Source organism: Lethenteron reissneri, chromosome 46, assembly GCF_015708825.2.
Source record: "Lethenteron reissneri isolate LAM-NWPU_2019-01 chromosome 46, ASM1570882v1, whole genome shotgun sequence".
In the NCBI taxonomy this organism is placed as follows: Eukaryota; Metazoa; Chordata; class Hyperoartia; order Petromyzontiformes; family Petromyzontidae; genus Lethenteron; species Lethenteron reissneri.
In genome coordinates, this window is record NC_083824.1 from 12,432,670 (window position 1) to 12,448,878 (window position 16,209).

The window sequence follows — 16,209 nt, forward strand, 5'->3', positions numbered from 1 at the left end:
AAAGTGGCGGGTCCTGCCAAGTTTTTGCTGTAGCGGGGGTCGATGTTGCTGGTGCTGCTTTGTGTGATCTCGATGGAAATTTATTTGCAGGTGATGTTTTCACCATTGGGGTGTTTGTGGCTGATACCGGTGTGTGTGGATTTTAGCTGTGAGACGGAACGGGGGAGAACATACAACCCCTACTCACACACACTCGCACACTCACTCTGTAGAACAGGGGGAGAACATACAACCCCTACTCACACACACTCTCACACTCACTCTGTAGAACAGGGGGAGAACATACAACCCCTAATCACACTCACACTCACTCTGTAGAACAGGGGGAGAACATACAACCCCTACTCACACTCACTCGCACACTCACTCTGTAGAACAGGGGGAGAACATACAACCCCTACTCACACACACTCGCACACTCACTCTGTAGAACAGGGGGAGAACATACAACCCCTACTCACACTCACTCGCACACTCACTCTGTAGAACAGGGGGAGAACATACAACCCCTACAAACACATACTCGCACACTCACTCTGTAGAACAGGGGGAGAACATACAACCCCTACTCACACACACTCGCACACTCACTCTGTAGAACAGGGGGAGAACATACAACCCCTACTCACACTCACTCTCACACTCACTCTGTAGAACAGGGGGAGAACATACAACCCCTACTCACACTCACTCTCACACTCACTCTGTAGAACAGGGGGAGAACATACAACCCCTACTCACACACACTCGCACACTCACTCTGTAGAACAGGGGGAGAACATACAACCCCTACTCACACTCACTCGCACACTCACTCTGTAGAACAGGGGGAGAACATACAACCCCTACTCACACACACTCGCACACTCACTCTGTAGAACAGGGGGAGAACATACAACCCCTACTCACACTCACTCTCACACTCACTCTGTAGAACAGGGGGAGAACATACAACCCCTACTCACACTCACTCTCACACTCACTCTGTAGAACAGGGGGAGAACATACAACCCCTACTCACACTCACTCGCACACTCACTCTGTAGAACAGGGGGAGAACATACAACCCCTACTCACACACACTCGCACACTCACTCTGTAGAACAGGGGGAGAACATACAACCCCTACTCACACACACTCGCACACTCACTCTGTAGAACAGGGGGAGAACTATGAACTCCACACAGAAAGGCGGTGCCCAAGTTGGGAGTCACACCCAGGGCCTGCTTCTTGCTGCCAGGCACGAGAGTCACCGCGCCGCTCTCTCGTGAGTCCGTCGGATCGTTCTCTCCAGCCTCGTGTGATCGGTGGCGCTGTGCCCGTGTCCCCCCGTGTCTCCCCGTTTCCCCCCGTGTCTCCCCGTATCCCAACTATCCCCCCGTGTCCCCCCGTATCTCCCCGTTTCCCCCCGTGTCTCCCCGTGTCCCCCCGTGACCCCATGTGTGTCCCCACCCCTGTGCGTCCCCACGCATCCCCCTCTTTTCTCCGCGTGTTTTTTTTCGCGCAGCAAACAGTGTGCGGGTTCGACCTGCTGCGAGCAAACGGCCACTCGTACGTGTGCGACGTTAACGGCTTCAGCTTCGTCAAGAACTCCATGAAGTACTACGATGACTGCGCCAAGATCCTGGGGTGAGCGCGGCACAGTGCGGCATAGCATAGTACAACACAGCGGAGTGCAGTACAGCGCATCCTGGTGCAGCGTAGCGTAGTATAACACAGTGGAGTGCAGTACAGCAAAGCATTGTGCAGTGCAGAATAGCGTAGCATAGTACAACACAGGAGAGTTGCAGTGCAGCGTTATTGCTTGAGTGTGTGTGCGTACATGTGTGTGTTTTTTTGTCATTGTACGTGAGTGTGTGTGTGTCTCTGTGCGTTATTGTATTCGTGTGTTGGTGAGCGGTGGCGCAGGGGTGAGTGCTCTGCCCAACGAACCCGGCCACCCGAGTTTGATTCCCACTCTGGGCCAGCACTGGTGATGATTATCTGAACCAGTCCTGGGTCTCCAATAAGGTTGACTCGGTTCTAAATGAATACCTGGTGCGGTGTGTGAACGTGCGCCGTGCCGGCCTTCATAGGCGCTCCTCGCCAACAGCACTTTCCCCAGCAGCCCGTGTAAGCCGCACCGGGGGGATCTTTGTCTTTGTGTCTACAGGAACCTCATGATGCGGGAGTTGGCCCCACAGTTCCAGATCCCGTGGTCGGTTCCCCTGGAGGCCGAGGACATCCCCATCGTCCCCACCACCGCCGGCACCATGTACGGTGCCTACTCACTCGCACAAAGATACAGAAAAAGGTCTCCCCCTATAGCCGCAACAGGCCGTTGGGGCAAGTGCTGATAGCGAGCAGCACCTATGAAGGCGGGTATGGCACACGAGGTGGTGGGCGGTCAACACCATGCCCTGCTGCCTTTGTCTCCCCAGTGTTGATGTTTACACACCGCACCAGGTACTAATTTAAAGCTGAGTCGACCTAGGGGAAGCCCAGCACCAGTTCAGCTTATCGTCACTGGTGTTGGTCGTGAGCGGGAATCTAACTCGGGTTGTCGGGTTCACAGCGCAGTGCGCTAACCGCGACACGACCGCTCCCCATACTTACACTTGCACAACAACAACAGGCAGCCATCTACCACGAAGTGGCGGTGACGTCACCATGGCGCTTGTGCCAGGCTGTACTTTAAGGCCATCACGTGAAGTGTGGAAGGCTCGCTGCTGGCAGGAGGTCACCGAATAGACCGAGGTGCCATGGGTTGACTCATTGAGATGACTGGCAGATGTACCACCTGTGCCCCTTACTGTGCCAGCTTGCTGCATTTTACCCATCTAGCGCTCCGCTCGTTGTTGTGAGCGTCGCTCCTCCGCCCTCCATTGTTGCTGGATGGCGACTGCCTCCAACTGCCCAGTAGCGTTCTTCACGAGCCTCCTCCACAGAGGCCGATCTTGACACCGCTGGTACCGGTCATCGGCAAGTCCACTCAGCTCCAAATCCTCCTGTATCGCAGCAACCCCTCTGTTCTTCAACCCGCGCCATGCCCGTTTAGCCCCCTCTATCCAGCCAAACAGGAGCTGCTTGGGCGAGCGGTATCTGGGCATGTGGGCTCCATGACCTCGCCAATGCAGTCTCTCCTGGGGGAGGAGCTCGCCGATAGGACGGCGTCCAGGTATCTCAACGACACACGCACACAGTCGTACTCGTGGTTGTTGTTGTTGTTGCACGAACGTATGGCGGGTGATGCGCGCAGGATGGAGCTGCGTTGCGTGATTGCGGTGATCCGTCACGGAGACCGCACCCCCAAGCAGAAGATGAAGATGGAAGTGAGACACCAGAGGTGAGAGGATGCGGCCAGCAAACCCACGGGTCGTTCATCCCTCCGCACGCACACAAATGCACAGCAGTGACGTCACAACCACTTGTTGTGTTTGTGTCCACGTGTGTGCAGGGCCTACACATTCATTGGACTATTTGATATCTTATTTATGGGGAGCGGTCATGTGGAGGTTAGCGCACTGCGCGACGAATCCACTTTGATTCCCGCTGATTTTCACCACTCGTGATGATTATCTGAACCGGTCCCGGGCTTCCCCTAGGTCTTCTCAGCCTCAAATGAGTACCTGATACAATGTGTAAACATTGCCAAAAGAAAGATAAAGATGGCCGGGCATGGTGCTGGCGACCTACTCCCTCGTGTGCCTTGCCAGCCTTCATAGGTGCTCGCTAGCAGCACTTGCCCCAAGAATCTGTTAGGCTATAGGGGGTTCTTTGTTGTTGTGTGTGTTGCAGATATTTTGATCTCTTTGACAAGTACGGGGGCTACACGAGCGGCAAGATCAAGCTCAAGAAGCCCAAGCAGCTCCAGGTTAGCACCTACCCGCCTCCTACCCGCCTCCTACCCGCCTCCTACCCGCCTCCTACCCGTCTCCTACCCGCCTCCTACCCGCCTCCTATCCCCCACCTACCCACTTCCTACCTGCCCACTTGCCCACTCGCTCACTCGCACACTCGTTCACTCAGTCACTCGCCCGCTCGCTCACTCGCTCACCTACTCGCTCACCCACTCACTCACCCGCTGACCCACTCATTCACCCACTCGCTTGCCTACTTATCCACTCGCTCACTCACTCGCCCGCTCACTCGCTCACCCATACATTCGCTCACTCGCTCACCCGCTCACCCACTTGCTTGCCCACTCACTTGGTCTATCGCTCACTCGTCCATTCATTCACCCACTCGTTTGCTCACCCACTCGCTTGCAGCGCGCTAATCACTGCGCCACCGCTCTTTCACCCTCTCACTCTTGCACGCACGCGTGTGCACGGCACGCACGCACACGCAGGAGGTGCTGGACATTGCCAGGGAGCTGCTGCAGGAGCTGGGACAGAACCACGACTCGGAGATTGAGGAGAGCAAAGCCAAGCTGGAGCAGATGAAGGCCGTGCTCGAGATGTGAGGCCTCGCGTCCCATTGCCGCGAATGTAAAGTTCCTGGTCGCCGCTCAGCTCTGGCTCGGCCGTCTGAACGCTCACGGCTCAGTACGTCGAGCGTCTCTCTTCCTTCCAAAGACCGCGTGAGCAAGCGGCTCAGCCGTGGCTTGGCTCGGGCTCGGCTCGAGGAAATCCTGACCGTGGGCCGGGACCGTGCTCGGAGCTGGCTCAAATTAAATGCGGCTTTGAGACGGGGCTCACTTTTGAGCGTGCGTGCGCATGTGTGCGTGTGTACCTAGCGCGTTGTGTAAACATCGCCACTAGAGATACAAAGGCGGCTGGGCGTGGTACTGGCTACTCACCCCCTTGAATGCCGTGCTGGCCTTCATAGGTGCTCACTAACAGCACTTGCCCCAACAGTCTTTTAAGGATATATGGGGGATCTTTGTCTTTGTAGGTATGGCCACTTCTCGGGAATCAACCGCAAGGTGCAGCTCACCTACCTGCCCCAGGGCCGGCATCGCCGCTCAAGCGAGGAGGAGGGTGCGTGCGTGCGCACTACAAACACACAACAACAGCAGCAGCAGCAGCTGCATTTCCCGTTCGTAATTAAGTGGCGGTGACGTTACCACAGCGCCTGTGCCAGGCCAGGTGCATTTTGAGGCCGTCACGTGAAGGCTCACTCCTGACAAGAGGTTACAGGACAGACCCAGGTGCGATGGGTTGACTGAATGAGATGGCGAGCAGATGCACCAGCTGTGCTGCCTGCTGTGCCACCCGGCGCTCCGCTCGCTGTTGTGAGCATCGCTCCTCTGTCTTCCGTTGCTGTTGGAGCCGTTGCTGCTGAACCTGGAGTGTACCACAAAGAGGTGGAGCCTTACCATCAGCCCCACAAAAACAAAGCACCTGCCTGGGTGTTTTGTGCCATCAAACACTCTCAACTCTCCATTGGTGATGGCACAGGAGGGGGCACAGCTGGTGCATCTGCCAGTCATCTCTCGTCGGTCAACCTTTGGCACTTGGGTCTGTCACGTGACCTGTCAGCGATCCTTCGACACGCCACGTGGCCTCATAGTGCACCCGGCGTGGCACAGGCACCGTGTGTGCATCTGTATTTCTCTCTGTACGTGTGTGCGTCTGTATGTGTGCATCTGTATCTCTCTCTCTCTGCGTGCACGCGAACAGACTCACAGACGCAGCCATCCCTGCTACTGGTGCTCAAGTGGGGGGGCGAGCTGACCCCCGCGGGGCGCGTGCAGGCGGAGGAGCTGGGGCGCGCGTTCCGCAGCATGTACCCGGGGGGCCAGGGTACGAGCCAGAGGTCACGGGGACATTGGGGGCCAGGGTACGACCCGGAGGTCACGGGGACATTGGGGGGTCAGGATACGAGCCACAGGTCACGGGGACATTGGGGGGCCAGGATACGAGCCACAGGTCACGGTGACATTGGGGGGCCAGGGTACGACCCGGAGGCCACTGGGACATCGGGGTCCCAGGGAACGTGGATCCACCGCTCACGTGACGTTGGCAGGCGGTGGCATGGCCCAGCGGTAGTGAGTTCACCGCTCGTTGCAGAGCTTCGCGATTCGAATCTGGCAGGCCGCCCTGGTTAATACTGTGGGTGTATTAATCGTAATATGCCACGTGCCGTCTGCTTCACCCACAGTGGATGATGCAGAGCCCTCCCGTTAGGCCCTCATGGATGCTTGTGCACGTGAGCGGCGTTATAGTCGTCACCCCCTGCTGCAAAAAATTGGCAGGACCCTCCTGAAAAAGAGTTTTGAGGTCTTAGGAGCTGAGTCACGTTGCTGATGACCGGTACCAGCATCCTTCACGAGGAGGCTCGTGAAGGATGCTACTGGGTAATTGGAGGCAGCTGCCCTCCAGTATCGAGGGAGGACAGAGGAGCAAAGCTCGCAACAATGAGGGGAGCGCCGGGTGGCTAAAATCATGGAATTTTGCACAGCGGGGAGCATAGAGGGTGCATCAGCCTGTCAACCCATGGCACCTGGGTCTGTCCCGTGACCTCCTGCCAGCGGCAAGCCTTGATCAGAGCGCACCTAGCCTGGCACAAGTGGCTGCGGTGACGCCACCGCAGCTGAGTGGTGATCGGCGGCTGCTGCTGTGTACAGGGGACCATGCGGGCTACGCTGGCTGCGGCCTCCTCCGCCTACACTCCACATACCGCCACGACCTCAAGATCTACGCGTCGGATGAAGGCCGAGTCCAGATGACAGCCGCCGCCTTTGCCAAGGTGAGAGGTGGCGACGGTATTGGGAGGGGGCGGGGGGGGGGAGTCCTTCGTCCAGCAGTGGGTAGATCTTGGTTGGCGATGATGATGGCCAGGAGATGATGAACTCCCTCCCCAGGCAAATCCGCCCCGGGGCCCCCTACTCTCTGCCGTCCATTTTCGAGCCTTCCCTTTCCACCCAGTGTCTCTGCGCCCCCTCACTCACTGCTGATCTCTCCTTCCCTTGAGTGAGTGCGTACGTGGGTGGCTATGTCGGTAATTCTGTGCACTCCTATCGGTTGTTGTGTTGTTTGTTGCAACTTTCTAACCCACCCCCTACTGGACATCTGTGAAAAAAAGAGCTTCATAGCTCATCGGATTCCTCCAGGATAAATAAAGATTCTGATTCAGTGAGTGTACGAGTGAGTAGGTGTGTGAGTGGGCGGCGAGTGATTGAGTGACGGATGAGTGAGGTGAGTGGACGAGTGAGTTGGTAAGTGGGTGGGTGAGTGAGCGGGTGGGTGAGTATGCGGGTGAGTGAACGAGTGAGTTACTTCTTCTCTCTCCTCGGCGTTGGCGCAGGGGCTGCTGGCGCTGGAGGGGGAGCTGACGCCTATCCTGGTGCAGATGGTGAAGAGCGCCAACACCAATGGGCTGCTCGACTCGGAGGGAGACGCACTCAGCAGCTCGCAGCAGCGCGTCAAGCAGCGCCTGCACGAGGTGCTGCAGAGAGACACCACCTTCACCCCCGCGGACCTGCGCAAGGTGACCGTGTGTCCGTGTGTGTGTCCTTGCGTGCCCGTGCGTGTGTGTCCATGTGTGTGCATGTCAGTGTGTGCGTGTGTCCGTGCGCGTGTCCGTGGGTGTGTGTGCATGCGTGTGTGCGCGTGTCCGTGCGTGTGTGTGCGTGTGTGCGCGTGTCCGTGCGTGTGTGCGCGTGTGCGTGTGTCCGTGCGCGTGCGCGTCCGTGTCTGTTTGTCTTCGTGTGTGTTTGTGGAGCGCAGTACAATCGTATATCCCTGCCGATTGGTGCCGTGCCCTCGGTGGTGACGGGTATTGTCGTTGTTGTCGTTGCCGTGGTGGGCGGGATGGTGGGGAGCAGCTGGCTCCCACCGGCAGCGCGTCTGTGCTGCGCTCCATGCGCTCCATCGGGAACCCGGTGCGCACCTGCGACGAGGTCTACGCCCTCATCCAGAGCCTCACCTCGCAGATCCGCACGCGCATGCACGAGCCCAAGTCCGCAGGTGAGCCCCTCCAGGGTGAGTCTGTGCAGCCCGGTGACGACTCCAGAGGGCTCGGGTCGAGATCGTCGGCACGAGCGACCCGGGTCACCCAGATGGTAAAAAGCTAAAACGTATCTAAAATAAAGTACAGAGATCAGAGTAGAGGCAACCAGATAGAGATCAGAGCAGAGAAAAACGCGACTGGGTTGCAGAGGGTATTGTTGACGGTGGACAAGCAGAATCAAATGTTGAATAAAATACAGAAGTTCGGACGAGAAGTTCAGAAAAACAGAAGGGTGCCAGGCGAGGATCGCGGGGGTGCGGGGTTGCGGAGTCGAGGGTCGCGGGGTCGCAGGTCGAGGGTCGCGGGGCATGGGTCGAGGGTCGCGGGGCGAGGGTCGCGGGGCATGGGGCGAGGGTCGCAGGAACAGGCGCCCACCCGGCACCTCCATCCCTCGTCTGTCGTCTCTCCGCCTTACAGATTCAAAGTGTTTACTTTACACATCCCGTCAGCCGCCACACGGCATGCCTTCCGGCGTTGCATTCTTTTCAGCAGCATTGCTTCAACAGATGCAAACTCTGGACCGGTTTCGACATTCGCTGTCTCATCAGCAGAGTCGGGCTTTGCTTGAACCGGTGCTGGTGACCTGCCAGATGTTCATAGTCGTGGACCCTCCTTCTCCGTGTGCCCGACACCGGCCCCAGTCCGACACGCAGCTCTACGACGCGCACCGTTGTGGAGAACGGGTGAACTGCAACGGGGGGGTGACCGGTGTCTTTTTTGCACGTGCAGACATCCAGCTGTACCACAGCGAGACGCTGGACCTGATGCTGCAGCGCTGGGCCAAACTGGAGAAGGACTTCAAGGTACGACGGCAGCACCGGCAGTCTCTACCCTCGCTCGCATCCTCTCGGCATCGAGCGGCCGGTCCGTCAGCCCGAGTTACTCCGGGTTGCCCCCGGTTACCCCGGGCTGCCCCGATTCCTCCCGGAGCCCGAGTCGCCGGGCGGCAAGGGGCTGCCGGAGAACGGGCGGCGAGTTCTCACGCACGGCACCCACCTGCGTCCGTCTCCCTGTGTCCGTCTCCCCTGCGCTCGTTGGCCGCCGTGCGCAGCTCAAGGGTGGGCGCTACGACATCAGCAAGATCCCCGACATCTACGACTGCATCAAGTACGACACGCAGCACAACGGCGCGCTGGCGCTGCGCCGCACGCACGAGCTGCTCGCGCTCTCCCAGGCGCTGGCCGACATCGTCATCCCGCAGGTGCGTGCCGCGGGGACGCTCCCGCCCTCCCGTACATGCGCGCGTGTGTGTGTGTGTGAGTACGCGTGAGGTCGACTCAGCCTCAAATAAGTACCTGGTGCGGTGTGTAAACATCGCCACTGGGGAGACAAAGGCGGTCGAGCGTGGTGCTGGCCACCCACCCCCTCCGTACCGTTCCGGCCTTCATAGGTACTACTCGCTAACAGCACTTGCCCCTACAGTATATGGGGGATCTTTGTCTTTGGTGCAACCCGAGTTCGATTCCCGCTCACGGTCACCACCAGTGACGATTGTCTCAAACGGTGCTGGGCCCTCTCCTAGGTAGACTCGGCCTCGAATGAGTACCCGGTGCGAATGTGTGAACGTCGCGACTGGGGAGACGAAGGCAGCCGGGCGTGGTGCTGGGGGGCCGTGGCGCGGGCCGACGCTGCTCGCTAGCAGCACTTGCTCTGTTGTGGGCGACACGGGGCGATCTTTGTGTGCAGGAGTACGGCATCAGCAGGGAGGAGAAGCTGGACATCGCGTACGCCTACTGCCTCCCGCTGCTGCGCAAGATCCACACGGACCTGCAGCGCACGCAGGACGACGACACCGTCAACGTGCTCAACCCCCTGTAGGCCATCGCCACACCCCCGCACGCACTCCCACGCACGCGTACGTTGGCACGTGCGCACGCGTGAGCGTACGTGCGCGTGTGTGCGTGTTCGCGTGGGGAGCTGCAGTGTAGCGCTTGGCACGCTGCACTACGCAGCGTGCCAAGATTATCTAAAATGGTTCTGGGCCTCCACTAGGTCGATTTAAACTCAATGGGTACCTGGTTCAGTGTGTAAACATTGGCACTGGGGAGACAAAGGCGGCCGGGTATGGTGCTGGCTACCCACCCCCTCGTGTGCCATTCCGGCATTCGTAGGTGCTCGCTAACAGCACTTGCCCCAACAGTATAGCTAAGGCTGTGTGTGTGTGTACGTGTGTGGTGTCTGTGTGTGCCGTGGGGTGGCGTGCTGGGTATTCTGTGCGTGTGGTAGGCCGCGTTGGCCTGCGTAGGTCCTACTCGCTAACAGCACTTGCCTCAACAGCCTGCGTGAGCTGCACGGGGGCCCTTTGTCTCTGTCCCCACGGGGCGCAGGTATTCGCGGGGGGTGAGCTCCCCCGGCCGGCACGTGCGCACGCGGCTCTACTTCACCAGCGAGAGCCACGTGCACTCCCTGCTGTCCATCCTGCGCTACGGGGGCCTGCTCAACGTACGCGCACACGCGCACACGTATACACGCACACGTACACACGCACACGTACACACGCACACGTACACATGCACACGCACACATACACAGGCACACATACACACATACACACGTACACATGCACACGTAAACACGTACACACACACACACTTACACACACTTACACACATACACGTACACACATACATACACATACACACATCTACGCACACGTACAACAACCGCCATTCACCACTAAGTGGCAGTGACGTCACCACGACGCTTGCGCCAGGCTATGTGCACGTTAAGGCCACGTGAAGGGTCGAATGCCCGCTGGCAGGAGGTCATGGGATAGACCCAGGTGCCATGGGTCGACTGACTTAGATGACTGAGACGACTGAGATGACTGGCCGATGCACCACCTGTGCCCCCTCCTGTGCCAACTTGCTGTGTTTTAGCTGCCCGGCGCTCCGCTCGTTGTTGTGAGCATCGCTCCCCTGCCTTCCGTTGTTGTTGGAGGGCGACTGTTTCCAACTGACCAGTCGCGTCCTTCACGAGCCTCCTGGGCACCGCTAGTAACACTCGTCCGCAAGTCAACTCGGCTCCATCTTCCTCTACCGCATCAGCCTTCTCTAGGCCATGCTATGCTGTTTAGTCCCCTCTATCTGTGCATGTGTGCGTGTGTGTGTCTTACTGCGTGCATCTGTCTGTGTGTGTGTGCGTCTGTGTCTTACTGCGCGTGTCTGTGTGTGTGCGTGTGTCTGTGTGTGTGTGCGTCTGTGTCTTACTGTGCGTGTCTGTGTGTGTGTGTGTGCGTCTGTGTCTTACTGTGCGTGTCTGTGCGCGTGCGAACCCAGGAGGAGCGTGACGAGCAGTGGCGCCGCGCCATGGACTACCTGAGCGAGGTGACGGAACTCAACTACATGACGCAGCTCGTGATCATGCTGTACGAAGACCCGGGCAAGGTTTGTCTGGACGTGGAACTTCTTTCGCACGTAGCCAACCGTGCCGATCGGAGGTGCGACAGGTGCCCACCGCACCTGCCCCACCGCCTCCGGTTGGGGGCCTCGGCCTTGTCCACACCACCGGTTCAACGGGTGCACGCGCGGCCGCGTCGGTGGACACACCAGCGGCTCCTGGCGAGTTGAACAGCGTGGCCGTACACAGGGGCCAGCGGCTGGCTTCGTCCTCGTTAGGACTCGTCGTCAGTGCTGCAAGGTCATCGGTGTCTGCTGCTGCCCCCCCCCTCCCGTGCCCCTCCAGCCCTCAGGCATTCTGCTGCTGCTGCTGCGATTGCTCTCATCTATTGGGTTTCACTTCCTGCAGAGGCGCTCCGTGCGAAGCAGGGAAGAGATCATCCGTGTGCGTGCGCCTGCGTGCGTGCGCATGCGCCTGCGTGCGCGTGTGTGCAAGTGTACACGGGAGCCGGTGGCGCAGTAGTTAGCGCATTGCACTATGAACCCGGTGGCCCGAGCTGGATTCCCGCTCACGGCCACCAACACCGGTGACGGATATCAGAACCGGTCCTGCGCCTCCCATAGGTCGACTTAGCCTCAAATGAGTACCCGATGCGGTGTGTGTGGCCACCCGCCCCCTCGTGCGCCGTGGCGGGCCGCCGTGGGCGCCGCTCGCGAACGGCGCTTGCCCCGACAGGCTGCTGAAGGCGACGCTGGCCGGGGGGCGGCCTCTCTCTCTCTCTGTGTGTGCCTGCGCCACAGGAACCGACGTCCGAGGAGCGATTCCACGTGGAGCTGCACTTCAGCCCCGGGGTCCGGGGGGGGGTCTCCGGTGGGGACCCCCCGCACCCGTCGGGCTCCGGCTACCGCCCGGCCTCCCGCGAGGTCGGTCTCCCTGCGTGGGGGAGGGGGGGGCGCGGGGGGGGAGGGGGGGGGGGGCGCTGGACGTTCCGTCTGAACGCAGGGCGGTCCTGGTCACACTCCGCTCGCTCCCGTATATCACCAACCATGCTGATCAGAGTGTCCGTGTGAGAGTGAGGAGTTGGTATTTTCTCTCCCCCCCCCCCCCTCTTCTGCTGAGTGGGAATGTGAGAACGGAGTTTTCCTCCAATCTCCTCCCCCGTAGCTCAATAGAAGCCCACACTCCATGTGACCGGTATTGCGCCAACACATCCCCAATTCTGACAAATGACCCTGCAAGTGACCCAATTGGGATCGCGCAGCAGCAGCAGCAACAACATCGCCCACATCGCCCGCCCCTACTGAGAAAACTTGGCAGGATCCTCCAGGACAATAATCTTGAGACTCGGTGAGGCCTTTCCTGGGTAAACCAGCAGAATAGTAAAAAAATGATAATAACAGCCCCAGAGACCCGTGATGTTAAGCAGCCAGCCAAACACTGATATAAACACCACCACTCAAATAAACACTCGTAAACACTCACAATAAACACACAGGTTATTAGATTGTCCTGTGTTTTCACTTAAGCTGTCAACACGCAGAGGTTAAACAATGACTGGGTGAATCGTTCGGTCTATAATCATTACACGCAGTCTGGTTGAGTGATGATTCACTCACTCACTCAGACGCCTACTTATCACTCCTCTGTCGCTACGACCACAGTGGTTACTGTTCGCGTGATCTTCACTCCTCGATCCTCCCCCCATGTGGAGGAGTCGGTCTACCAGACACCGCATGTTTCGTCTCGTCCACAACACTGTTCAACCACCACACTGCAGGTCACAACAACAGCACACTCACCCACTCGCTCGCTCACCCACTCGCCACACTGCAGGTCACAACGACACACTCACCCACTCGCTCGCTCACCCACTCACCACACTACAGATCACAACGACACACTCACCCACCCACTCGCTCGCTCACCCACTCACCACACTGCAGGTCACAACGACACACTCACCCACTCGCTCGCTCACCCACTCACCACACTGCAGGTCACAACAACAGCACACTCACCCACTCGCTCGCTCACCCACTCACCACACTACAGGTCACAACGACACACTCACCCACTCGCTCGCTCACCCACTCACCACACTACAGGTCACAACGACACACTCACCCACTCGCTCGCTCATCCACTCGCCACACTGCAGGTCACAACAATAGCACACTCACCCACTCGCTCGCTCACCCACTCACCACACGACAGGTCACGTCACTTCTCTCTCTCACAACAATCTCAAGACACACGCTGCAGCGGTCAACTCTTACAACTGCGGTAGCGCCGCTTGTTGCTGGCCGCTTGACGTGTTTTGCGGCCTGGGCTCGGCGTGCTTGTCGCCGCAGAGCGACGTCGGGCGACAGTCGCAAGAGGAGGAGGTGGGGGGCGGGCAGGAGGAGCGGGGGGGGGGCGGCGTGTGGAGTGGGAGGAGGAGCAGGGGGGCGGGGGCCGGGGTGGCACAGCCACCGCCGGGCTCCCCCACCGCCCGGCCCGGAGCTTCGTCGGCGCCCATCGTCATCGTCAAGCCGCGGCCGCTGCCCCTGCACTGCCGGCCGCGCAAAAACACATCCACGGAGGTGACGGCCCCCAGCTCGGCTCCCCGTGCCACCCGACTCACCCACTCGCTCACCCACTCGCTACCCAATCACTCGCTCACACGCTCACCCACTCGCTCACCCACTCGCTCGCCCACTCGCTACCCAATCACTCGCTCACACGCTCACCCACTCGCTCGCCCACTCGCTCGCCCACTCGCTCACCCACTCGCTACCCAATCACTCACTCGCACGCTCACCCACCCACCAACACGCCCAATCAACCACACACTCGCAACCAATCACTCGCCTACACACCCACATTACACATACGGCTTCGATAGTGCTGTTTGTTGCCGCCCGTTTGACTTTGGGGACTGTGACTGCGCTGTGACGGAGGCGTGTGCGTGACTCTGGCGTGTGCGTGGTGACATTTGTGTGGTGGCATGCGTGTGACTGTAGTGTGACGGTGGCGTGTGCGTGACGGTGGCGTGTGCGTGCCGTGTGCGTGTCGTGTGTCCCAGGCGTTCCCCCTGAGCGCCTCCAACCCCGAGTCGGGTGGCACCGCGTGCCTCCCCGTGCCCAGCCGGCGGCGCCGCCGCTCCGGCGACGCGAACCCCCTTGGCCCCCCCTCACCCGGCCCCCCACCCCTCTTCTCTACATCCCTGCAGCAGGTTCAACACAGCGTCAGTCTCGTTATCGTCGCCGTCATTACGATCGCATCATCGCCATTATCGTCATTATCATCGTTATCATCGTTATCATCGGCGCCGCCATCACTGCCGCCCCGGGTCGAGGGTCTCTAGAACCGCTTGCCAACCCAACTCTCAGGAGCGGGCGTCACCCTCGGCATGGCAACCAACGCCGTGTGCGCTCACGAGCGGCACAAGAACCCTTTGAACGCTTCCATCGGCCAAGCGCTCAACGTGACCTCCCAGAGGGCAGCCTCGCCGCGAGCGGAGCGTGCCGGGGGGGCGGCCCTCGTGTCGCGGGGCGCCGGCCCGCCCAAACGTCCCGGCCGGTCGGTCGGTCGGTCAGGCGCTCCGCTCGTTTGGTGGCCTTACGCTCTCCGGCGTTGATTTATCAAAATCGCACCGGTAAGTGGATCGCGTCAGTAAGTCTCCCGTGTGATCTGTTGAACCACGGTGAGGAACTCGCGAGACCACGATGCATCTCATTGGCGTGACCCAGGTCACCAAAAGCAAAGCGACTCTAACAATGCGCAGCAAATGAAGGCCCGTCTTCCTCGTCACGGCTCGGCCCTGAGCTGGCGCTGAACTTCGGCTTTAGAGGCCGAGCCGCGACCGGGAACGCGGCGCTGACCGCTTGACGCAGCACGGCCTGGTCTCCAGGCCCTGCAGTGGGCCGCGGGCAAACAGTGACGGCGTCCCCAGCTGTGCTGCTCTGCGGCTGTGGCCCCCCCCCCACCTCGCGCTCGCATGGCTTCGCAAACCCCCCGCGTCACCTCCATCCCTGACCCCCCTCTCCACCCACTAACCCGCGAGAACCGCGACGGAACGGCCGAGCGCCAGCGTCGAACCCTCTTGGCAGCAGGCGCCGCTGGGTGGTTTGTCAGACCCCCGCGTCTCCGCTGCGTGGGCCCCCCAGTGCTGGCCGAGTGTTTTCGGGACGTTCTCGTGAAAGCGGTCGGCCTCTCCGAGGGCCCGTTGGCGTGCTCGATTGGCTACGGACGGCGTGTGACATGAAGCTCCCTCCGCCGTGTGACTTGAAGCTCCCTCCGCCGTGTGACGTCAAGCTCCCTCCGCCGTGTGACATGAAGCTCCCTCCGCCGTGTGACATGAAGCTCCCTCCGCCGTGTGACGTCAAGCTCCCTCCGCCGTGTGACGTGAAGCTCCCTCCGCCGTATGACATGAAGCTCCCTCCGCCGTGTGACATGAAGCTCCCTCCGCCGTATGACATGAAGCTCCCTCCGCCGTGTGACATGAAGCTCCCTCCGCCGTGTGACTTGAAGCTTCCTCTGCCGTGTGACCTCAAGCTCCCTCCGCCGTGTGACATGAAGCTCCCTCCGCCGTGTGACGTCAAGCTCCCTCCGCCGTGTGACGTCAAGCTCCCTCCGCCGTGTGACGTCAAGCTCCCTCCGCCGTGTGACGTCAAGCTCCCTCCGCCCGCTCGATACGGGCGGCAGTGCAGTGGTCTCATTCGCGCCTCGCAGCGGAATCAGAATCTTTATCCTGGAGAAACCCGATGAGCTATGGCGTCCAGTCGGGGTGAGTCAGAAAGTTACACCGTCTATAGCATCGCACGTCCAAAAAAAACGATAGGAGTGTAAAGTATAGGAAAGGTAAGTTAATCAATCTTGATTTGAAGATCAAGATTGATTAATTCTGTGTGTCTCTGTGTGTGTGTGTCTCTCTGTGTGTGTCTCTCTCTGTG

General features: G+C 59.7%; 1 protein-coding gene across 3 annotated transcripts in view; it reads left to right on the forward strand.

Moving 5' to 3' along the window:
* The window catches only part of LOC133354288 (inositol hexakisphosphate and diphosphoinositol-pentakisphosphate kinase 2-like), a 29,087-nt gene that overhangs the window by 7,955 nt on the left and 4,923 nt on the right, over nt 1-16,209 (forward strand). The window contains exons 9-26 of one of the 3 annotated variants that reach the window (XM_061571022.1): nt 1,509-1,630; nt 2,154-2,255; nt 3,240-3,326; nt 3,779-3,854; nt 4,332-4,441; nt 4,877-4,962; nt 5,605-5,727; nt 6,552-6,673; nt 7,232-7,414; nt 7,752-7,908; nt 8,666-8,739; nt 8,988-9,137; nt 9,623-9,750; nt 10,264-10,378; nt 11,215-11,322; nt 12,076-12,198; nt 13,627-13,857; nt 14,340-14,489. In XM_061571022.1, the coding sequence (XP_061427006.1) occupies nt 1,509-1,630; nt 2,154-2,255; nt 3,240-3,326; nt 3,779-3,854; nt 4,332-4,441; nt 4,877-4,962; nt 5,605-5,727; nt 6,552-6,673; nt 7,232-7,414; nt 7,752-7,908; nt 8,666-8,739; nt 8,988-9,137; nt 9,623-9,750; nt 10,264-10,378; nt 11,215-11,322; nt 12,076-12,198; nt 13,627-13,857; nt 14,340-14,489 (2,247 nt within the window). The remainder of the gene's footprint in view (nt 1-1,508; nt 1,631-2,153; nt 2,256-3,239; nt 3,327-3,778; nt 3,855-4,331; nt 4,442-4,876; nt 4,963-5,604; nt 5,728-6,551; nt 6,674-7,231; nt 7,415-7,751; nt 7,909-8,665; nt 8,740-8,987; nt 9,138-9,622; nt 9,751-10,263; nt 10,379-11,214; nt 11,323-12,075; nt 12,199-13,626; nt 13,858-14,339; nt 14,490-16,209) is intronic. The other 2 variants (XM_061571023.1, XM_061571024.1) reach the window with 2 other exon arrangements.